Source organism: Schistocerca americana, chromosome 3, assembly GCF_021461395.2.
Source record: "Schistocerca americana isolate TAMUIC-IGC-003095 chromosome 3, iqSchAmer2.1, whole genome shotgun sequence".
NCBI classification, from domain to species: Eukaryota; Metazoa; Arthropoda; class Insecta; order Orthoptera; family Acrididae; genus Schistocerca; species Schistocerca americana.
Window position 1 is genome coordinate 933,112,743 of NC_060121.1, and position 24,636 is coordinate 933,137,378.

Below are 24,636 nucleotides of genomic sequence, written 5' to 3' on the forward strand. Positions count from 1 at the left end.
AGTTAACTTTATCATTGATATCCTTTCAACCTGAATTTTAGTCCCACTGCTGAACATTTTTTCTAGCATTCCTTCTTTGATGTGTAGATCGAACAATAGGTGTGAAAGACAACATTCCTGTCTTACACCCTTTGAAACCCAAGCACTTCATTTTTGATCTTCCATTCTCAAACCCTCTTGGCTCTTGTAAATATTATAAATGACACATCCTTCCCAATAGCTGATACTTATTTTCCTGCAAATTTCAAACATCTCCCACCATTTTACATTGTCAAATGCTCTTTTTGGGTAGACAAATCTCGTAAACAAGTCTTGATTTTTCTTAAATCTTGATTCCATTATAAAGCACAATGTTTGGACTGTCTCTTTGATGGCTTTACATTTCCTAATGCCAAACTGATCAGTAGACCTCGAATCTCTCAGCAGAACAGAGATCAGCAGCAGCAGCTTATCAGTTGTATACCATTTGTTTACATCATTTAGTTTACTGCTATTGTAATTACTTTTGGGGAAAAGTGAAGAGTAGCTGATAATTCAGCTGTTTTTAGTAATGCTATACATTTTTGTTGCAAGAATTTGTATATTTTTCGATATTTTGTCTTGAGTGAGTTTACTTTCTAGTTTAGTTGCTCTATTTACTAAATATTCAATAGATCTCTAGCCTCAGATTCTCAGAGCTTAACTTCTCATTTTGTAAGTGTATATTCAATTAGTCAGTAGCACAGTAGTCATTCAGTTGTTTGTTTTGAGACTGTTGACCATTATCAGCATAGTTAGCCGCTCAGTTTGGTGCCAGCTATCGCCTGTGACATCTCCAGGGCATCAAGTAACATATTTAGCTCATCCTACATTTTCTTAAAACTATATATATTTGTTTAATTGCTAGTGTGTTTTGGTATTTAAGAAGTTTGGTCTCACTTTAGCTGTGAATGTAAATTTAGGCAGTCTGTAGCTAAGTTGTCATTCCTTCTGAACAGCCAGCTACATAGTTCATTGAGGTATCAGCGTCCCTTGGTTACGTCTCAATAGAGTAACAAGTTTTTACTGTTTACTCTTCAGTTAGTTTTGCTAGGACACGTAGGATGTGTGCCTGCTGTGTGTAGACACAGGAGGAGCTGGCCACAGTTCACGCACAGTTGAATATGGTTTTGGCTGTGATCAATCGCCTTCAGGATATTGTCTCACAATATAGTGGTGGCATTTTCGAGTGTCACAAGGGGACCTCAAGCGTCGCTTGTTTTGCCCAAGGGCTCTATGCCAAGGCACCTTCTAGTGTACCTGATGAGGTGGACCCACAGTGTGAGTGGCAGATCACAACACATTTGCATTGCTTGAGATGGAAGGCCAATGTGGAGGCTGGCCCTATGGCCTTGCCTGTTCACCCTGTGAGTGGGCAGCTGGCGATTCCTTCATCATGTTCCAAGCACGAACATGTGGGCAGGGGTTTGCTAGCTTGAGTAGTTTGAGGTACTCTCATGAACATTTTCCAGTCAATAAGTACATAGGGAGATGAGACTGCATTCAGAGTAAAGACAGTTTTGACTGTAAAAATTTTGTCAGTACTTTGTCTAAGTATTCATCACAAAGTTCTTGAATTTACAGCCCTCCACTGTTAGGTGCATTATGGAGCCCCTTAGGAAGATAGCGTTCAGGGTTGTAAAGAAAACCAATAAACTCTCAGTATGAGAGGCCTCATCCAAGATGTGGAGGAGCTCTTGCCTGCGACTGTCGAGCATACAGGGTGCAATCGTCTGCAAGTTGTGGCTCATATCGGCACCAATGACACCTGTTGCATACATTCTGAGGCCATCCTCAGTTCTTACAGGCCACTTGCGGAGGTGGTGAAGATGGCTAGCCTCGCACGCAGAGTGCAAGCAGAGCTCACAATATGCAGCATCGTTCTCAGAGTTAATCAGCAACATTTGGTTCGGAGCTAAGTGGAGGGTCTCAACCAAAGGCTTCGTTGTCTCTGTGATGGTCTTGGCTGTAAATTTCTGGACTGGTATTGTTGGGGGGAGGGGGGGGGGGGGGATTTGTAGGACTCCTCTTGATAGGTCGGGGGTGCACTACACAAAAGAAGCAGCTACTCAGGTAGCAGAGTACTTGTGGAGTGCACATGGGTTTTTTAGGCTAGGCAGTAGTTTGAGGTACTCTCATGAACATTTTCCAGTCAATAAGCACATAGGGAGATGAGACTGCATTCAGAGTAAAGACAGTTTTCACTGTAAAAATTTTGTCAGTACTTTGTCTAAGTATTCATCACAAAGTTCTTGAATTTACAGCCCTCCAGGAAAGTTCTTAACATCAAATTATTCTTGGGACTGAGAGCTGGCTAAAACCTGAAGGAAACAGCTCCAAGATATTTAGTGAGTCTTGGAATGTTTATCAGAAAGTCAGATTAGACTCCATAGGACAGGGAGTGTTCATTGCAGTTGACAAAAATATTGTCTCTGCTGAGGTTGAAACTGAGTGTGACACTACATCTACATCTACATCCATACTCCGCAAGCCACCTGATGGTGTGCAGCAGAGGGTACCCTGAGTACCTCTATCGGTTCTCCCTTCTATTCCAGTCTCGTATTGTTCGTGGAAAGAAGGATTGTCGGTATGCTTCTGTGTGGGCTCTAATCTCTCTGATTTTATCCTCATGGTCTCTTTGCAAGATATACGTAGGAGGGAGCAATATACTGCTTGACTCTTCGGTGAAGGTATGTTCTCGAAACTTTAACAAAAGCCCATACCGAGCTACTGAGCGTCTCTCCTGCAGAGTCTTCCACTGGAGTTTATGTATCATCTCTGTAACGCTTTCGCGATTACTATATGATCCTATAACAAAGTGCGCTGCTCTCCGTTGGATCTTCTCTATCTCTTCTATCAACCCTATCGGGTACGGATCCCACACTGCTGACCAGTATTCAAGCAGTGGGCGAACAAGCATACTGTAACCTACTTCCTTTGTTTTCGGATTGCATTTCCTTAGGATTCTTCCAATGAATCTCAGTCTGGCATCTGCTTTACCGACGATCAACTTTATATGATCATTCCATTTTAAATCACTCCTAATGCGTACTCCCAGATAATTTAGGGAATTAACTGCTTCCAGTTGCTGACCTGCTATTTTGTAGCTAAATGATAAGGGATCTATCTTTCTATGTATTCGCAGCACATTACACTTGTCTACATTGAGATTCAATTGCCATTCCCTGCACCATGCGTCAATTCGCTGCAGATCCTCCTGCATTTCAGTACAATTTTCCATTGTTACAACCTCTCGATACCCACAGCATCATCTGCAAAAAGCCTCAGTGAACTTCTGATGTCATCTACAAGGTCATTTATGTATATTGTGAATAGCAACGGTCCTATGACACTCCCCTGCGGCACACCTGAAATCACTCTTACTTCGGAAGACTTCTCTCCATTGAGAATGACATGCTGCGTTAGTATTTCCCTTAGACAATGAACTGCAGTCATTTAGTTCCAGAATGATAGCCACAGAGTAATTATGGGCAAAGTTTAAACAGATTATAAATCGTACTCCGGATGAATATGTGCCTAGTAAGTGGATTAAGGATGGAAAAGACATTGAAGTTATCTGGTCCCACATACGGGTCTAGGTGAAGCCAAGTTAATGGTTGAATGTTTTTACTAATCACCCAACTCCGCTGTGACAGTTCTAGAGTCATTCAATTTTTTTAAAGTCTGTGGGCAGTTTTGCATAAATACCCAGGTCATGTAGTACTAGTTGGTGGTGACTTTAACCTACCAAGTGTAGATTGGGACATATATGGATTAATTGCAGGAGGTACAGACAGAAAATTTTGTGAAGTACTTTTAATTCATTTTCTGAAAATTGTCTTGAGCAGCTAGTTTGGCAGCCAACACACAGTGGCAGTATTGTGGACCATGCAGCTACAAACAGGCCAGACTTTATCGATGGCATCAGTATAATGCTGGGGATTAGTGCTCATGATGTCATCATGGCAACGGTGATTACAAAAGGTAATAAATCAGTCAAGAGGTCTAGGAGAGTCTCTGCTAGAAAGAGTAGGTAATCAGCTGTTAGCATCTCCCTTAGACAATGAACTGCAGTCATTTAGTTCCAGAATGATAGCCATAGAGTAATTATGGGCAAAGTTTAAACAGATTATAAATCGTACTCTGGATGAATATGTGCCTAGTAAGTGGATTAAGGATGCAAAAGACCCATTGAAGTTTAATAACAAAATTTGGAATATACCGAGGAAGCAAGGCTGTTGCACTCTTGGTTCAAAAGAGGATGCACAAAGGGTAATGGGCAAAATGAGTAGAGATTCATGCGTCTGTGAAAAGATCTGTGAGCGAAGCATACAGCAGCTACCACCGTCACACCTTGGCTAAAGATCTGGCAGAGAACCTGACAAAATTCTGGTCCTATGTAAAATCTTTAAGTGTGTCTAAGGCTTCCATTCAGTCACTCATTGACAAATCTGGTTTGGCAGCAGAAAATAGCAAAATGAAGGCCGAAGTTTTAAATCCCACATTTAAGAAATTGTTCACGCCCGAGAATCATACAGACAAGCCATCATCTGACTGTCGCACAGCGTCCCATATGGATGATATAGCAATAAGCATCCCTGGCACAGAGGAACAACTGAAAAAGTTGAAAACTAATAAGTTGTCAGGTCTGCATGGAACCCAAATTCAGTTTTACAAACAGTACTCTGTGTCACTGGTCCCTTAGTTAGTTTGCATTTATCGTGAATCTCTCGATCAGTGCAAAGTGCTAAAGCGACTGGAAAAAAGCACAGGTGACTCCTGTGTATAAGAAGGGTAAAAGAACAGACCCACAAAATTACAGACCAATATCCTTATCATCAGTTTGCCACAGAATCCTAAACCATATTCTGAGTTCAAGTATAATAAATTTCCTAGAGATGAACCACGAATCAACAGGCCTTTAGAAAGCATTGCTCGTGCAGAACCCAGCTTGCTCTTTTGTCACATGATATACTGTGTACTAAGGATGAAGGGCAACAGGCTGAGTCCTTATTTGTAGATTTCCAAAAAACATTCAACATGGCACCCCACTGCAGACTGCTAACAAAGGTACATGCATGCAGAATAGGCTCCCACATATGTGACTGGTTCTAAGACTTCTTAAGTAATATAATCCAGTATGTTTTCCTTGGTGGCGAGAGTTCATCGGAGACTGAAGTAATGTCAGGAATGCCCCAGGGAGGTATGATAGGACTGTTGCTACTTTCTATGTATATAAATGATCTAAAAACAAAGATGATGTGGCTTACCAAACGAAAGTGTTGGCAGGTTGATAGATACACAAACAAACACAAACATACACGCAAAATTCAAGCTTTCACAACCAATAGTTGCTTCATCAGGAAAGAGGTAAGGAGAGGGAAAGACGAAAGGATGTGGGTTTTAAGGGAGAGGGTAAGGAGTCATTCCATTCCGGGAGTGGAAAGACTTACCTTAGGGGGAAAAAAGGACAGGTATACACTCGCACACACACACATATCCATCCGCACATACACAGACACAAGCAGACATTTGTAAAGGCAAAGAGTTTGGGCAGAGATGTCAGTCGAGGTGGAAGTACAGAGGCAAAGATGTTGTTGAATGACAGGTGAGGTATGAGCGGCGGCAACTTGAAATTAGCGGAGGTTGAGGCCTGTCGGGTAACGAGAAGAGAGGATATACTGAAGGGCAAGTTCCCATCTCTGGAGTTCTGACAGGTTGGTGTCAGTGGGAAGTATCCAGATAACCCGGACAGTGTAACACTGTGCCAAGATGTGCTGGCCGTGCACCAAGGCATGTTTAGCCACAGGGTGATCCTCATTACCAACAAACACTGTCTGCCTGTGTCCATTCATGTGAATAGACAGTTTGTTGCTGGTCATTCCGACATAGAAAGCTTCACAGTGTAGGCAGGTCAGTTGGTAAATCACGTGGGTGCTTTCACACATGGCTCTGCCTTTGATCGTGTACATCTTCCGGGTTACAGGACTGGAGTAGGTGGTGGTGGGAGGGTGCATGGGACACGTTTTACACTGGGGGCGTTTACAAGGGTAGGAGCCAGAGGGTAGGGAAGGTGGTTTGGGGATTTCATAGGGATGAACTAACAGGTTACGAAGGTTAGGTGGACGGCGGAAAGACACTATTGGTGGAGTGGGGAGGATTTCGTGAAGGATGGATCTCATTTCAGGGCAGGATTTGAGGAAGTCGTATCTCTGCTGGAGAGCCACATTCGGGGTCTAATCCAGTCCCAGAAAGTATCCTGTCACAAGTGGGGCACTTTTGGGGTTCTTCTGTGGGAGGTTCTGGGTTTGAGGGGATGAGGAAGTGGCTCTGGTTATTTGCTTCTGTACCAGGTCGGGAGGGTAGTTGTGGGATGCGAAAGCTGTTTTCAGGTTGTTGGTGTAATGGTTCAGGAATTCCGGACTGGAGCAGATTCGTTTGCCACGAAGACCTAGGCTGTAGGGAAGGGACCGTTTGATGTGGAATGGGTGGCAGCTGTCATAATGGAGGTACTGTTGCTTGTTGGTGGGTTTGATGTGGACGGATGTGTGAAGCTGGCCATTGGACAGATGGAGGTCAACGTCAAGGAAAGTGGCATGGGATTTAGAGTAGGACCAGGTGAATCTGATGGAACCAAAGCAGTTGAGGTTGGAGAGGAAATTCTGGAGTTCTTCTTCACTGTGAGTCCAGATCATGAAGATGTCATCAATAAATCTGTACCAAACTTTGGGTTGGCAGGCCTGGGTAACCAAGAAGGCTTCCTCTAAGCGGCCCATGAATAGGTTGGCGTACGAGGGGGCCATCCTGGAACCCATGGCTGTTCCGTTTAATTGTTGGTATGTCTGGCCTTCAAAAGCGAAGAAGTTGTGGGTCAGGATGAAGCTGGCTAAGGTAATGATGAAAGAGGTTTTAGGTAGGGTGGCAGGTGATCGGCGTGAAAGGAAGTGCTCCATCGCAGCGAGGCCCTGGACATACGGAATATTTGTGTATAAGAAAGTGGCATCAATGGTTACAAGGATGGTTTCCGGGGGTAACAGACTGGGTAAGGATTCCAGGCGTTCGTGAAAGTGGTTGGTGTCTTTGATGAAGGATGGGAGACTGCATGTAATGGGTTGAAGGTGTTGATCTACGTAGGCAGAGATACGTTCTGTGGGGGCTTGGTAACCAGCTACAATGGGGCAGCCGGGATGATTGGGTTTGTGAATTTTAGGAAGAAGGTAGAAGGTAGGGGTGCGGGGTGTTGGCGGGGTCAGGAGGTTGATGGAGTCAGGTGAAAGGTTTTGTAGGGGACCTAAGGTTCTGAGGATTCCTTGAAGCTCTGCCTGGACATCAGGAATGGGATTACCTTGGCAAACTTTGTATGTGGTGTTGTCTGAAAGCTGACGCAGTCCCTCAGCCACATACTCCCGATGATCAAGTACCAGAGGAAGCCTTCTTGGTTACCCAGGCCTGCAAACCCAAAGTTTGGTACAGATTTATTGATGCATAGGGACCAAGAAGATAAGATACATGAAATTAGGTCTCATATGGAGGCGTATAGACAGTAATTTTTCCCTCGCTCTATCAGCAAGTGGAACAGGAAAGGAAACAACTAGTTGTGGTGCAGGGTACTCGCTGCCATGCACCATTCGGTGGCTTGTGGTGTATGTACGTAGGTGTAGATACAGATCTAACTGATCCTCAGTTTTCTTTTTCTTTCTTCTGTATTCTTGGATTTTTGGAAGGCTTTTGACACTGTACCACACAAGTGGCTCGTAGCGAAATTGTGTGCTTATGGAATATAATCTCAGTTATGTGACTGGATTTGCGATTTCCTGTCAGAGAGTTCATAGTAATTGATGGAAAGTCATTGAGTAAAACAAAAGTGATTTCTGGCGTCCCCCAAGGTAGTGTTATAGGCTCTTTGCTGTTCCTTATCTATATAAACAATTTGGGAGACAATCTGAGTAGCCGTCTTCGGTTGTTTGCAGATGACACTGTTGTTTATCGACTAATAAAGTCATCTGAAGATCAAAATAAACTGCGAAACGATTTAGAAAAATATCTGAATGGTGCAAAAAGTGGCAGTTGACCTTAAATAATGAAAAGTGTGAGGTCATCCACATGAGTGCTAAAAGGAACTCGTTAAACTTTGGTTACACGATAAATCAGTCTAATCTAAACTTGATCGCAAAAACAAGTCTGTAGTGCAGTCAAATTCCTTTTCAAATAGATTCTTCCAGACAGTTCTGTCAAACTTTAGTTTACTCTTCATCATTTCTAAATTGTGGCCTATATCTGCTCCTGGATATGCCTTACAATCCAACAACTGATTTCAGAATCACCATCTGATGATGACGAAATCCAATTATGGGCTTTATCCAAGCATACATCCTCCTCTTGTGATTTTTGAACAGTGTATTCGCTATTACTAGCTGAAATTTATTGCTTAACTCAGTCAGTCTCTCTCCTCTGCCATTCCTACTATTGGGGCCATATTGTCCCATAACTCTGTCTTTTGGCTTACAAAACTCATCCAATTGAGTCTTGAGTACTGATCGTCAGTCTGGAAATCTTATCTGATGTGTTTAATGGAAGATATAAACACAATAAAAAGTATTGCAGCACATTTTGTTGATAGCTTGTTTAGCAAAGCTGAGGGTGTTTGGGAGATGCTCATCAAACTCTAGTAGCAGACTTTACAAGAAGGCATTGTTCATCAAAGATAAGTTTATTGTTACAGCTCCAAGAGCATATGTCCCAACAAGAGTCAGGAAGCATGTTACTGCCTCCCACATATACCTGGCGAAATGACTAGAAAACAAGGTATATTGACACTCGTGTGGAGGCTTACTGTCATTCAGTCTCCTCATCACAATTCCCATATAACTCTGGAAACAAAGTCTTTTTTAAAATAGTGGTTTCAGATAAGCTAAAATTTAGTTTAAGCAAGCACAGGTAATATGTAGCTACTTAACAGTAATCAGATATTAATACAACTTTTCTAATGATGCGGTACACAGAAGATGAATGAATGGATAAGTAAATCTGTTTGTATCTACCTCTTGAGTTTTACTTAAAAGTTATTGGAATGTTTAAAAAAAATTTATGGGAATAAATGGAGTTTTCTTAAAGAATGTTATGCCTTAGACAATTTAACTATGCCACTAAGTTGGTTGATTAGTATAGAGAGTATACAAAAATTATTAGAATACTTACCTGTTCCCTCCTTGTCAACATCAGCAATCATCTTCCTAAGTTCTTCCTTCTGTGGTTCAAAACCCAGTGCCCTAAGAACAATCTGAACAGAGTGCAAAAAGCATGCATTATAAAATGTATATCTTAAATGTCTATGAGGTAGAAATAAATGTTTAATTAATGCAAACTCATGCTGTACATTCAGTCTCACACATTTAAGCACACCAATGTAAACCAAAATGGGGGAAAATAATTACAAGGACACACACATATCTTGCAGATAATGAAGTGAGGCTGAATGAACAGAACACATGAGCAGATTGTATGGTTCAAACCAACATTGACATTAGACACCTTTTCCCCAGATTTTGAATTACATCCGCCACATTTAGCAGAATAGTAATCGAAAACACATGGACAAAAAAGCTCTTTCAAATGCAGAGCCATAAGAGTTACTTAGACATTAGTTTTGGTACATCATCTGTCCGAGAAGCCACAAAAATCATTTTATCACAAGAAAACAGTATCTCTTCTGACTATGATGGTATTTCAGCCAAATTACTGAAATCTTTTGCAAACTTGGAAATGGCCCCCTTACCTATCTTTGTAACCAAGTTGAGTGTTTTTCCTGAAAGGCTGTAGTAGTAACACCCATTTAAAAGGTGGAGATAAAAAAGTGATCTCTAATTATAGAGCCATCTTCCTCCTTCCCATATTTTTTAAAAAAATTGAGTGTTAGCCTACAACTGATTACTTAACCATCTTTCTGAAAATAAGTTTTCAACAACAGCTAAGTTTGGCTTCACTATTCAAAACTCAATGTATGATATCATAAACTCAGTTCTCGTAGATGTAAAGAAAAATTTACCCATTGGTTTTTCTGTCATCTTAAATAGGCTATGTGCAGCTCACAAAATTCTACTAGCGAAACAAAAATCCTTGCAAGGATGAAGTACTGTGGTCTTGATGTACATAAGATTTACCTCAGATATGACCCAAGAATACTGAGGAAGGACCCAATCACATCCAGAAAAATAATGGAATGTCCTTACAAGTTGTCCACAGGTAACAGTTTAACTCATAAACATACATAAGTTCAGATAATGAAATTCCAGGCAAATAAAAATTACTTACAAGTACCAGAAATAGGTATCAACGGCATACACTGCATGAGGCTCCATGTGGGAAGTTCTTTGGCATCCAAGTGAATAAAAAAAAAATGCGAAAAAATGGCCAAATGTTTTGTGAAGTGATTGTCTAAAAGTAAGAAATAAAACAGATTATACCAACGTCTGATGCAATTTTTTGCTGTACATGATTTTGAGAATTGTTTGAGAGGTGTGTTAAATGTTTCTGTAATCTAAAAAGAATTAATAAAAGAATTTCAAGATGCAGTTATATTATTACAAGTTTTATTGTATAATCAATTTCAAGACTTCATGTCTCACACTCAGATGCACCTTTGTACATGTCTAATAGTCACTTACGTGTTAATGTCCCAACTGAAACAGGTTGTCAACTGAAATACTGTCTGCAACACCATTCAGTCACACTACACTGGTGGGAAAGATACAACACATCATGACCACTACTCACCACAACACTGGACACCGCCTGGTGGCACTGTGTGCACGTGACATGGTAACAAAAGTATGAAAGTGGAGCATACATGGACCAGGGATCACCCTAGTGAAGATACAGGCTGCAAATGGGGGAAATTCATTGAAATAAATGACTTTGGCAAAGGGCAGATTATTACTATGTAGAGCCTGTGAACGAGTATCACAAAAATGGTGAAGCTGGTCGAATGTTCACTTGCTACTGTTGAAAGCGTCTAGCATCTACAGAAAGAGCTAGAAGGACAGTGAAACTATGACTAGGTGCTAAATCGTTGGACATCCATGACTCTTCACAGACCAAGTGGTTCAGAAGCTTGTCTGCTTTGTAAAGTAGGATAGATGGTGATCTGTGGCATCTCTGCTGAAAGAGCACAATGCTGGTGCATGCACAAGGGTTCCGGAGCACACTGTTACCGTACCTTGTTGAACATGGAACTGCACAGCAGACCACCCCTAAGTGTTCACATGTTGACCCAATGACATAATCAGTTGTGATTGCAATGGGCATGGGACCATCAGGATTTGACCATCAATCAATGAAACTGTGTTGGCTCTTCAAGTGAATCACATTTTTGCTACACTAGGTTGATGATCGTCTCCACAAACACTGCCACTGAGGTGAACAGCAGCTCAAGAAGGGCAGCATACAACAGACGCAGGCTAGTGGGAGCAGTATTATGCTATGGCAGACATGCTTCGGTGCCTGCATGGGACCTGTGGTAGTAATTGAAGACACGCCTGACAGCTGCAAGCCACCTGCATCCCTTCATGCTTGATGTCTTTCCCAATGGCAATGTCATCTTTCAGCAGTATAATTGTCCCTGTATCAGAGCCAGATCCATGATGCCATGGTTTGAAGAGCATTATAGTGAACTCATGTTGGTGTCTCAGTGACCAAATTCGCCTGACGCAAATCCTACGGAAGCCATCTGGGTTGCTTTCAGATGCCATCACCGCATACGCAAACCAATGGCCCATTATTGACATGAATTACTTGACCTGTGCATAGACATCTAATGCCACATAGCTCCACAAACCTACCAACAAACTGTTGGATCCATGATATGCAGAATCAGTGATGTATTTCATTCTAAAGACAGACAAACAAGCTATTAAGCAGCTGGTCATAATGTTTTCACTCATCAGTGTATGTATGCATTGTCTCTCGCACTCACTTGCATGGTGTTTGTGAATGTGGGGTGTGATTGCAGTATTTCAGATGGTAACCTGTGTGAATTGTGAAATTAACATGTAACCGTTGATTAGATGCTGTACAAAGAAGTATCTGACAATGAGGCATGAAGTCTTGAAGTCAATCATACACTAAAACTTGTAGCACAATAAATGTAGCCCAAGGCTGATTTATTTATTGTAATTAAAATATGTGGCTCTGTTCATCCATAATCCACTATGGTGGATAATGAAGATATGTATATTTCTCTAATTTATTATATTTCTTACTTTTGGACAAATCGTTTCACAAAATATTAGAATAATTCTATTCAAAATTTATTTAATTTTTTAGTTTTCAGAAAGCATGACTTTATTGACAACTCATTTGCTTTCCTAGCATCTTCTGTTCTCAAAATGTCCTGCATTCAGTATTTGATCTGAAGGAAACCATTCTGACCGTTAAATATCACAAAAATGTAAGTTTAATAGTATTAGAAAGAGGGTAGGTTACTACCCATCGTAAAGGTGACACACTGACAGTGAAAGGACTGTTACACATATAGCTTTCAGCAAAAACCTTCTTCAGAAAAGAACACATGCACGCAAGCAAGAACACCTCACATATATATGACTGCCATCTTTAGTAGCTCGGACCGGAATAGAACTGTGATTTTGAGTGGCAATATGGAGTTTGTATGTTTTTTACATATTTGTTCATGTCTTTGAGTGTCTGTAGGTATTTTTTTGTTATCCCCGGCTCCCCTCACAAACACCTAACATCTTCATTTGCCCATTTCTGCATCATTACTGTTTCTCCAATGCCATCTCTGCCAAAATGGACCACTGCTCCATCTTCCTGCACCAGTTCCGAAAAGTAACCCTTTCCCTGGCTAAAATCCAGCCCCATTCTGTGCCTTAACCCTCTATTTGGTAAATGGAGAGAACAAAATTTTTTTCAGTGCTTCTGTCTATTTTTGTGCTTAAAGAAATACAATTCAGTTTGTTTTAGATTTTTTTGATAAAAATTACCAAAATTATGAAATGTTGCTTGTAAGATCACACTTATTCTTATTTTATACAAACATACATTTTGTAGAAAAAAGTGTTTTCCAATCATAATATCGAGCAAAAGGTTTAATCTAGGTGTATGATTTAAATTGATAAACACTTTTATACATTCCTGCTACATAATAGAACTATTTTGCTTTCCCTTTTAGTCCTTGCAATGGAAATATTTGAAACAGTTCCTCTTTGTTACAAAGCACAATACTAAATTGCATTTTGAACATAACACTGTAGAATATCCTGATTGACTATGATATTTGGGACCATATATAGGCCAATGCTCCATATTATCATATCGAACACCTTGTACTACAGTTGGAACTGTTGGCTTCCTCTTCTTCTTTTGTTGGTTGATTTGGGGGAGAGGACCAAACAGTGAGGTCACTGGTCCCATCGAATTATGGAAGGAAGTCTACTGTGCCCTTTCAAAGGAACCATCCTGGCATTTGCCTGAAGCAATTTAAGGAAATCACAGAAAACCTAAATCAGAATGGCTGGACGTGGGTTTGAACTGTTGTCCTCCCGAATTCGAATCCAGTATGCTAACAACTCACCATCTCACTCAGTTCCTCTTTTGTGGTGAGGGCCTTCCTACTATCCTTTTCCCTGCAAATGTCAAACCATTGGCAGCAATGTCTGCCCTGAAAGACTTCAGTGAGGTTTTCTTGTCCCGAGATTCTCTTTGATATTTACAACACTCAGGTCTAGCACAAACCCGAACAATCCCAGTACCAACAACCAGTTTTCATCGGTACAGTATAGAGCTCTATCAGCATACAAGCAGTACTGCTGAGAGTAGACGGATACCACAAAATGAGCTTGCAAGTGTCACAACTTTATTGTCTGCCTGTCTTACCAACATGAGGGCCAAGTGAGTGTCCTTCCTATAGTTGTAGCTGCCTCATCTTTGTTTCAGTATTTTCTTCTAGTCTTCTGGAGGATGTCCGCCACTCATGTTCTCGTGGTAGCGCTCTCGCTTCCCGAGCACAAGGTCCTGGGTTTGATTCCCAGCAGGGTCAGGGATTTTCACTTGTCCAGAGATGACTGGGTGTTGTGCCATCTTCATCATCATCATTCATCCCCATTACGGTCAGAGGAAGGCAACAGCAAACCACCTCCATTAAGACCTTGCCTAGTACAGCGGAGCAGGTCTCCCTCATTGTTCCCCTACACTCTGTCAAGAAGCATGAGACTTCATTTTCCACTTCCTTCTGGAGGATGGTTATTTATTCACAGTACCCATGGAGCCAAAGTTTAGATTTTTTTACTATAAGTTCAAGGCTGCAAAAGAAATTTTCAAAGTATATTATTGGAGAAATATAACTTGGAATACTTTTGAAAGGTGTAATCACAACTGGTCCTCTGCTTCCAAATACTTTCTCATCATCAGGATGATCAGTTATCATTCCCTTGCCAGTATACGGAAGAAAATAGTAGACAACTCCAGACACACCAGCAGAAACAAAAATCTTAAAACGCCACTTGTGTGGCTTGTTTTGAATGTATTAGAACAAGTTAGCTGCTCTTGTACCTTTATACAGAACCATCATCTCGACTACAGAAAATTCTGATTCTTGTTGCTGTCCACAGAAGTTCTCTACAGTTGACTCAAGAACAGATCTTATTTTGAAAAGTCTGTCAGAAGAGTTCACAGCATTTTTATTGTTTCTAAAATGCAGGAATTGACGGAGTTTCAGAAAGGTCTTCAAACTGAAAATATTGGCGAATTTTTCACAATTCATTGATAGAGACCAATAGTCACTGTATGAAGGGATGGAAACGAGACCCATGCATAACAGAAAAATGAAAAATTGTTCCATTTCGCTTTGGTTAGTGTTTACTGATATGGTGGTTCATTGCACAGAGTATAAGTTCATTTCTTGCACCATTTTGTTAATTAGTTCTGAATTTAAGATGCTTTTGAAATAATTCACAGGTCTATTGTATTCATTATAAAACATGGGAGAGAGACCATCTGCTCTGGCAGTTAGATCTGCGTTACCCACATGTAGGTGACTGTCTTTGTAATTTTCTTTTTCACCTGAGTAGCACTTCAGTGATGATGACTCTATTATGTGCTCAGTTTCTGCAATTTCACTTCCTGAATCAGAATAGGTTTCTCGTATCAGTAGCTTATGGAATCAAGATCTGTATTCTGGAAAATAGTCTGGATCATCATCACTAAAATGTGCCAAAACTTTGTATTCAGAGTCTTCAGATTCACTTAGATCAGATAAAGCTGGGTTTTCTGTTGGAACTATATACAGTTCCTCTCATTTTTTAACTCCATCAAATGTTCTTTAATCCATAACTAACATGCCCCTGACAATAAATATGAGGGTTGGAACTTTAATAGTGGCAACTATTTATTTACAGCTCACACAAAATAGATATGTGTTTCAAAGTTTTACTGACCTTCAAAATAGTCACCAGCATTGTGTATAGCCTGTTGCCTGTGATGTGGAAGTCGTAGGATACTCTTAGAAGTGCCATTTGTGTTGACAGTTCGAGCGGCGCTGTCTATTGCCTGACGAATTTGTAGCAGTTCTGAAGCAAATGCGAAGTGTTTCCTTCAGTTTAGAAATCTAGATAACTCATGAGGGCTTAAGTCAGGGGAGTGCAGTAGGTCATATAGCACTTAGCAGCCCCATCAATCAAACAAATCAATAACAGGTTGCACTGTACGTGCTTGAGCATTGTCCTGCAAAATGATGGTCTGGTCCTGCAGAAAGTGTCACCACTTATTTCTCTAAGCTGGTCGTAGGTTGTGTTCCAATCCTCCCACCCCCAAGAATCAGCTACAAAGAAGTGCCCCCAGTACTACACCAGACTGGAACAACTAAATCATATCATTTGTCAGATTTCTGATTACCTGAAATGAGGGACATCCTACCCAAAATCCTTCCCACCCGTCCTAAAGCAGGGTTCCATCACCCAACCAACCTCCACAACAACCTAGTCTATCCCTGTGCCACCCCCAATCCCAACCCCTTGCCACAGGGGTCATATTCCTCTGGAAGACGCAGTTGCAAGACCTGCCCAATCCACCTGCCCAGCACTTTCCGTGCCAGTCCTGTCACATTCTTATCCTACCTCATCAGAGGCTGGCCCACCTGTGAAAGCAGCCATGTCATATATAAGCTCTACTGAAATGATTGCACAGCTTTTTATATTTGAGTTACTAACAAATAGCTGCCCATCAGTATCAATGGCCACTGCTGAACTGTGGTCAAGACCGTGGTAGATCAACCTATGGCACAACATGCAGCTGCACGTAACATGCATGGTGTCAATGGCTGCTTCACAACCCGGGCCAACTGGACCCTCTCCTCCACCACCAGCTTTTCTCAACTACACAGACGGGAGTTATCTGTGGGATTTTGGGTCCGTATCGTTATAAATAACACCCTGTTGATCCACTTGTTAAAACAATGAGCACATTTATTGTCACACTTCATTACACGTCATTACCCATCGAAAGTATCACATAGACAGAACATAATGGCCGCCTTGGCCCCCAGAGTATTTTTGCACGCCAGAGATGTTATGGCACGTCAGTGTTGCCACAGAGCCCCCCCCCCCCTCCTCCCCTCAGCAGTGTGGAGCACGAGGCTTTGGTTCTTGTGGGGGGAGGGTGCAGGTGTCGTGCCGTCTGGAGGGTGAACTGGGCGGGGCGGGGCCGGGGTTCGAGCCCTTTTGGATGGAAAAATGTAATCATGGTGCCACACCAGTGGGAGTATGCGGCGATTGGTTCATGAGGTGACAGAGGGTGTGGGGGCAATAGACGGAGACACGGGGTACAACACGTACAGTGTCCCCGTGGGGTCAATGAAAGATTGAATGAGGGAAGGATCTAAGGAATTGGGGATCGGTGAGGAGTGGAGAATGGAAAGTTGGAAGATGTCATTGTCGGCGGAGCGGGGAGGAGCGTGGATGACTAAGAGAGAATCATTTGTGGACCCCGGACTCTGCCCAGTGAGGGTTCCCGGCGTTGAGGAAGGGGGCATGGCAGGCGTGTCGTCCATTGAGGAGGTGGCAGTGTGGAGGTCGTCATCCGTCGTGGTCGGTGGTGTCGGGTCGCTGGAGGTGTTGCTGTCTGCAGTGACCCACGCTGGCTTGAGTTGAGACACTGACACTGCCGAGAGTTTGCCTTTGATACAGATGTCGAAAGTATTCGACGAGTGCCTAAGTACTCTGTAAGGGTCAGTGTATGGGGGTTGCTGGGCGGCGCGCACTGTATGGTCCCTAATCATCACAGCTTCACATGTGTCTAACCGCTGGTGCACGAATGTTTTAGGCAGAGTGTGTGCTTTCGGAGCGGATGCTCTCTGCACTCGTATCGTCTGTCGTATGTTCTCGATTAGCACGGGGGTATTCGATGGTATCTTGGAGCGGTGAAGGCTCGACAAATTCGATTGGTAGGGTCAACGGCTCGCCATAGAGCAGTTTAGCCACCGAGCACTGCAGGTCACTTTTATATACAGAACAGAGGCCTAGAAGTACCCACGAGAGGGCGTGTAACCACCGTTCCTCATGGCACATTAGCACTGTCTTTAATGTGCGGTGCCATCGTTCCACTAAGCCGTTTGATTGGGGGTGGTAGGCTGTCATGCGAATGCAGCCGACGCCAAAAAGCTCGCACATTTTTGTGAAGAGGACAGCCTCGAATTGACGGCCTTGGTCTGTAGTAATGGTTTTTGGGCAGCTAAATGTGCGACCCATGTGGAGAGGACAGCGTTGGCGACTGTTTCAGCCGAAATATCAGCTAGAGGGGTTGCCTCGACCCATCTAGTTGTTCTGTCGATAAAAGTAAGCAAGTATCGGTAACCATCCATCTGGGGAAGGGGGCCGACAATGTTGACGTGGATGTGGCGGAGTCTGCCAGAAGGAAAACGGAAGATGCCTGAGGGAGGCGTGCAGTGGCGTCCGACTTTGGACCGCTGGCACGAAATACAAGTGCGACACCAGTTGCGACAGTCTTTGCGAAGCAAAGGCCATATGAAATGCTTGGCGATGATGCGCGTAGTTGCGCAAATACTTGGGTGGGCGAGACTGTGCAATGCATCAAACACCGAGCGACGCAAAGAGGAGGGGACGAGGGGGCGTGGCACACCAGTGGAAGTGGCACACCATAGCTCTGAGCATGTGCCGGGGACCGTCTTGCGCGCCAGGCGCAGAGAGTGACTATTGTCAGATAAAAGGCTCACCAAGGAGTCATCATTTGTTTGCGCTCGAGCAAGGGCATCAAAGTCGATCGAGGAAGATATGCCTGAGACCCGGGAGAAATAATCAGTGGCTATGTTGTCAGATCCTTGAACGTATTGTACATTAGTTGTGTATTGTGAAATGAGGTCGAAATAACAGAACCTCCTAGGAGGTGGGTCGGCTGCAGGGTTTGTGAGTGCTTGGGTGAGAGGTTTGTGGTCTGTAAAGATTGTGAGGGGGCGTCCTTTGACACCTTCGCGGAAATATCTAATGGCTTCTTAGACAGCTAAGAGCTCTCTGTCGAAAGCAGACCATTTGCACTGAGGGGGAGAAAGTTTTTTTGAAAAGAACTTAAGAGCTTGCACCACCTCTCCTCTGTGTTGTTGAAGTACTGCGCCGATAGATATTTCACTAGCGTCCGTGGTGAGCGAAAGTGTTGCATCCGGGTGTGGATGGGTAAGCGTGATGGCTTCCGTGAGTGCGGTTTTGAGTTTTTTGAAAGACGCACGCATGACCTCTGTCCACGGCATGCACCTGTCATTTGTGGCCTGCGCAGTGCGTCTGTGAGGGGGACCTGTAGTTCGGCTGTTCTTGGAATGTGGCGGCGGAAAAAATTGATCATTCCTAAGAACTGGCGGAGTTCATGGTTTGTTTCTGGTATTGGCAGCTGTTTGATAATGTCTAATTTCTCTTGTGTGGGCCGGATACCATCGGCTGAAACTGTGTGTCCCAGAAAAACAACAGAATCCTGTCTCAGTTTGCACTTGTCTTTATTGACGATCGCACCGTGGGATTGTAATGTGTCAAACAGCGCCCAGATGTGAAGCTCGTGTTCCTCCCGAGAGGAAGAAAAGATCAAAATGTCGTCCAGGTACGCGTAGCAGAAAGGTAGGGGTTGTAGCACTGTATCTAAGAACGTCTGCCAGGTTTGGGCGGCGTTTTTCCATCTGTAAGGCATGTAAATGTATTCGAAGAGGCCGAAGGGTGTGGTGATGACTGTTTTAGGGATATCTTGTTCATACATTGGTATTTGGTGATACGCTTTCTCACAGTCTACCACACTGAAAATTTTAGCGCCTGCCAACTGAGAAGCCAAGTCCTGAATGTTCGGTACTGCATAATTGTCCATGATTGTGCAGTCATTGAGACGTCTGTAGTCGCCACAGAGTCTGTAGGAACCATCCTTCTTTGGTGTGAGGTGAATCGGTGACGAGCAGTCATTGGAGGATGGGCGTGCAATGCCTGCTTTTAATAGGTCCGAGATGATTGCTTTCGCCGCTTTCAGTTCGTGTGGATTCAGGCGTCGTGGCCGGTGTCTGACTGGAGGGCCCTCAGTTGTATTGAGTTTGTGACATGCGCCGCTTGTGAATGATAACATGCTACGCGTGCGGGGTGCGTCATTAGCGTTCGAATACTCGTGCAATGGGTCAATGATTTGAGCACACGCCGGTTTGTGTGAAGAGCAAATAACTCGAAGTGAGACGAGTTCGGATTTCGTGCTCTGTAATGTCTGTTCGGTACGTTTGATAAGGGAGGTGAGCTTGGCCTGCGTTTGCTTGAGTTCACTGATTTCTTGTCATCGTAGTAGCATGCCGCAAGAAGAGCACATTCTGTCTGCATTAATGAAATGTCAATGTTTGTTGACCAAATAGGTGATACAGACGCGGTCGCCATAAGGGCGATAGTCTTTTGCGAAGGTTGGTGGACTAATGTACTTCACGGAATGTCTAGCGATAATTTGTGGTGTCGCAGAAAGTCAATGCCTAAGAGCGGACAAGTCACCTGTTCCACATGAAAAGTCCACGAAAACTTCGAGTCTTTTGACAGTTTCAGCGTTAAAGGCGCCGTACCTAACACTTCGATATGAGAGTCATTAGCTGCGCGTAACAGTCCGGGCGAGGAAGTTAACATGGTAGGTGCGAGAGCTGGGGGTATTACACTCATATCAGCACCACTGTCAACGAGGAATTTAGTTCCTGAGACGAGGTCAAGAGCGAACAGACAACTGTCGGTGCTTACCGTGTTAGATGCTGTTGCTGCTGTAAGGCGTCTTTTTTCCTGTGAGCGAGACGCTCCTCCTACGGCGCCTCATGAGCTGTGTTTCATGCCGCGCAAGGGCTGCAGCATTTCCTGGCTGTGTCGCCGAAGTTGGCATGGAACCAACACAGCGGCCAGGCTGCGTTAGGCGGTGGTGATGTAGAGCTCCTGGTGTCGGCTGTGTCTCTTGTTGAGCACTGCAGTGCAGTGTCGGTTGTCATGGCGGATGTCGTGGAGGCTGTATCTGGTTCCCTGCGACGGCGGGCAGACGTCACCACTGTCGTAGCGTGAGTGCTGAGGAAGTGAGCTCGCCCGAATCCTGTAGGGGGAAGGAGGGGGTGGCGTGCTTTTGAGATCGCTACCCCCACTCTTCATGCTGTGCACTCGCCTGTTAATAATCCTGAAAGCTTGATCCGCAACCGAAAGCTTCTCATCCAAGGTGCTGTTGGTGAGTGGCAGGAGCTGCAGTTGTAATGCTTCCGGCATTTTGACAAGCCACATTGACCATAACGCTGTATCGGGTAGCATATCCATAGGTGCGAGGGTGCGGATCATCACCATAGTCCCGATAGGGTGAGGTCGTGCAGGTGTTCCTCGTGAATGATATGATGAATAATCTCGTCTGGAGCTCGAGAAAGTCTTTCACAAATGAGTCTTTTCACCTTCGTATATTTCGGTGAAGGCAGCGGGCTGATCACAGTGTTGCTAATCAAATCCAAATGGTCATGCAAATGTCCCACCAAACACACGAAGCATGATTCTTCTTAGTCAATGCCTGTGGTGGCAAAAATAGAGTCGACTAACGCAAACCATGTGTTGGGCTGCGTTTTTGCAAAAGTCGGTAGTTTAGGTAACTTAGTTGGTTTGGAATCCACGACCACTGGGTGTGTAAGAGCCACAGGTGTGGGAGCAGTCAATATGGCGTCTGCAGGGGGGGGGGGTAGGCCTGGGAGCCCGTAAACTGTTTCACCCCTCGGATCGGTCGTTATTGCTGTCTGATGTCTAGCAAAAGTGGGTGAGGTACTAGGAGAGGTCACATTCACTATACACTGTTCAGTTCGATCATAAAATTGAGGCTGTGCGTAGCCAGGCACGGAACTGATTCGCGGCGCGAATGATGTAGCAGCCATTTAGTGGCAGTGCTCCGAAAGTTGGTGCAAAGTTCTGAGCGGGTTGCACACCTCTGAGCGTGCGACATTAGCGGTGGAACGTTCAGATCTCTTTTCACACTTTGTCCTGTATGTTCGAAAAAACGATCTTGAGGCAAGTTGGCGGGGGGTACATACGCGTTGTCTGTGAGTACTGTGGTACTGCAATCCACTCGCAGGTTGGAGGGCCTCGAAATGTTCAATGTATAGAGTCCATGCATAGTGCAGGTGGGTGGCAAGGTCGGATCTGACTATAGAAATCGTACGGCAGTACACCTCGTTGCGTAGGCCACATGACGATACAGGCAGTTCACTCATACACACATGATTGTTATTGTTATTGAACTCACATAGAACACGGGAAGAGCATCACAAACTGTCATTGGGGTCACCAATGTGGGTTTTTGGGTCCTTATCGTTATAAATAACACCCCGTTGATCCACTTGATAAAACAATGAGCACATTTATTGTCACACTTCAGATGTACATCATTACACATCGAAAGTATGAGATAGACAGAACATAATGGCTGCCTTGGCCCCCAAAGAGTTTTTGCGTGCCAGAGATGTTATGGCACGTCAGTGTTGCCACATATCCTTGCAATACATTCTCTGCATCCACATTATCCCAGCCTCAACCTACTACAGTAATCCACTGTCCCCACACTCTTCATCCAACAGTTTCAGCCCCCTCTATCCTACCATGTCCTCCCTATTCAGGTCTCCTCACCTCCTCTGTATGCTGCTCTCTTGCCCTCTGCCAATGCACATGCCTGTCTTTGCCCAACCCTTCTCCTCTACGTTTATACTCCCTCCCTTCCCCCACCTCCCTGCACCACAGCTTCCAGACGTTGTGCCTGGCAGTCTTCTCAAGCCTCCATCTAGTCTCTGCACACTCCGAAAGGCAGTTCTCTACTCTCCCTCCACACGTACCTTACTATCCCACTCCCCTCGCTGCCCCACTCTAGATTGCCCCATCATCACAGTTGCATTCTAGTCTGAGCTGCTAGAGATGACAATCATAAGTGCATGAGATGTACTTGCTTGTGTGAATGTGTGTTTTCTTTTCTGAAGAAGGCTTTGGCCAAAAGTTCAGTGTGTAACAGTTTTTTGTTGTGCCTGTCTGCAACTCAAAGTGTCATCTTTATGGTGAGTAGCAATCTATCCTTTTATGCGTAAAATAACTAGTTCATGAAGACGTGAACCTCTTGACACTTCATTTACATTGCTAGCAGAGGCTGTTTGTAAAATTTGATGAAAAATTGCTGCTGTTGCAGCCAAGAACTTTATTGAGTCCGCTAGCAGTTTCGGTCTTTATATTAGGCCATTTTCAAGAGTTTCTAAAAAATAATGCTGTAGAGAAACAACATCCAAATGATAAAAGTACAAGCCAGGTGGATTTAAGATATTACATGCCCGGTATTATAGTGAGAAGCATTACGCATGTAACATTTTAAATAAATCTGATTTGTAGTTTTATCATTGGGCTGGTGTTTCTCTACACCATAATTTTTCAGAAATACTTGAAAATGGCCTAATATAAAAGCTAAAACCGTCAGTGGACTCAATAAAGTTCTCACCAGTAACTGGTGTGGTTTACCATGAAATCAACAAATAGTTGTGGAATTGGCACTTGGAGAAACTAATAAAGTTTGTGAAATATATCAGTTTTCTCTCAAATCATTAATTAAGATTTTTTAAATTAGCATGATTACTTTAAATTTACTGAATGCTTTTTTTCAAAACTAATCATCACACTGATCAATTTGATACTTGTTTGTACATTTCCCAGTCTTTGTTTGGCTATGCCAATTTGGACAAAAATTCACTGTATTAATGACAGCCCTACATTGTGGGTCATGAGCATTCATCACAGTATTATCAAGTTCATTACAGTATTACCATGTTCATCATAGTATCATCGTGCTTTATATCTTATAACAGTTCTAATCATGGTTACAAATTTTGTTTCTTTTATTAAGTTTAAGGAGACAGATGAATCTGATGATGATGATGATGACGACGACTGGTAACTGAATTCAATAAAGAAACTTACAATCAAAGACTGTTTTAGTTTGAATGTTTTCTTAAAGGTTGGGTCACTGCAATCTTCAAGATGATAATAATAATCTTGAAATACCTTGAAGAAAATGATCCATTGATACATAACCAGCAAGGATTGAGAGGCTATTTGTGTGAAAGACAACTGGTTCTTTATTCGCATGAGAGAATCATTCCTATTCACAGGGTACCTCAAGTTGATTTGATATTTATAAATCTACGGAAAGTTTTTCATGCCATTCCTCACAAGCAGTTTCTAATCAGCCTGCTTGTCTATGCAGTAATGTTGCGTGACTGCAGAAAAGTCACAGTTTCTTAGTAATTGATGAGAAGTCACCTAGAGAAATTGAAGTGTAAATGGGGTGCTCCAAGAAAGCATCATAGATCTTCTGCTGTTCTTAAATGATTTAGGAAACAATCTGTGAAGACCTCTTAGATTGTTGGTAGATGATGTCTTCACTTACCATTAGAAAATCAAAAATGAATTACAAAATGATTGGGACTGATGACCAAGCAGTTTAGTTCCTTTTTTCTCCCAACCAACCAACAAAATGATTTAAACAAGATATCTGCATGGTATGAAAAGTGGCAGCTGATCCTGAAAAATAAAAATGTGACTTGCTCCACATGTGTAATAAAGAATTCCACTAAATCTATGCTGTCAACAAAAGGTCCAACATGGTTTGTGGGTCCACTGGTACATCTTTCAAATCACAGGAAGTTGAGTGATACAAGAAAGATGGTAAGGGAAAGCTTTAACAAAGAAGAAAATAACAGACTGTCTTTTCAGAAAGTAGGCAGAAACAATGGAGAGAAACAGCATCCCCCCCCCCCCCCCCACACACACACACACACATACACACACACACACAAACACACAAAATAACATGTTCACATAGATGTGGTCTGCAGATGTGTTCACAGTCATTGTGCAAAGTGAAATACTGGTAATGGTGAACAGAACAACTCATATTAATGGTAACATTTATCTCACAAGCCAAAACCAATAAATGCTGTGACAGAATGAGACACATATCTATCAATCAATCAGTTCCTTTTATTTGTCTGAAGACAACATTGCTGTTGCATAAGACACCGTCAAGTACAAGTTATTTCTTTGTGGACAACAGAAT

At 43.1% G+C, this 24,636-nt stretch overlaps 1 protein-coding gene across 2 annotated transcripts in view; it reads right to left on the bottom strand.

Annotated features, from left to right (window-relative positions):
• The window catches only part of LOC124606267 (centrin-1-like), a 136,471-nt gene that overhangs the window by 27,408 nt on the left and 84,427 nt on the right, over positions 1-24,636 (bottom strand). For both annotated transcript variants that reach the window (XM_047138246.1, XM_047138247.1), the window contains exon 3: positions 9,217-9,298. In XM_047138246.1, the coding sequence (XP_046994202.1) occupies positions 9,217-9,298 (82 nt within the window). The remainder of the gene's footprint in view (positions 1-9,216; positions 9,299-24,636) is intronic.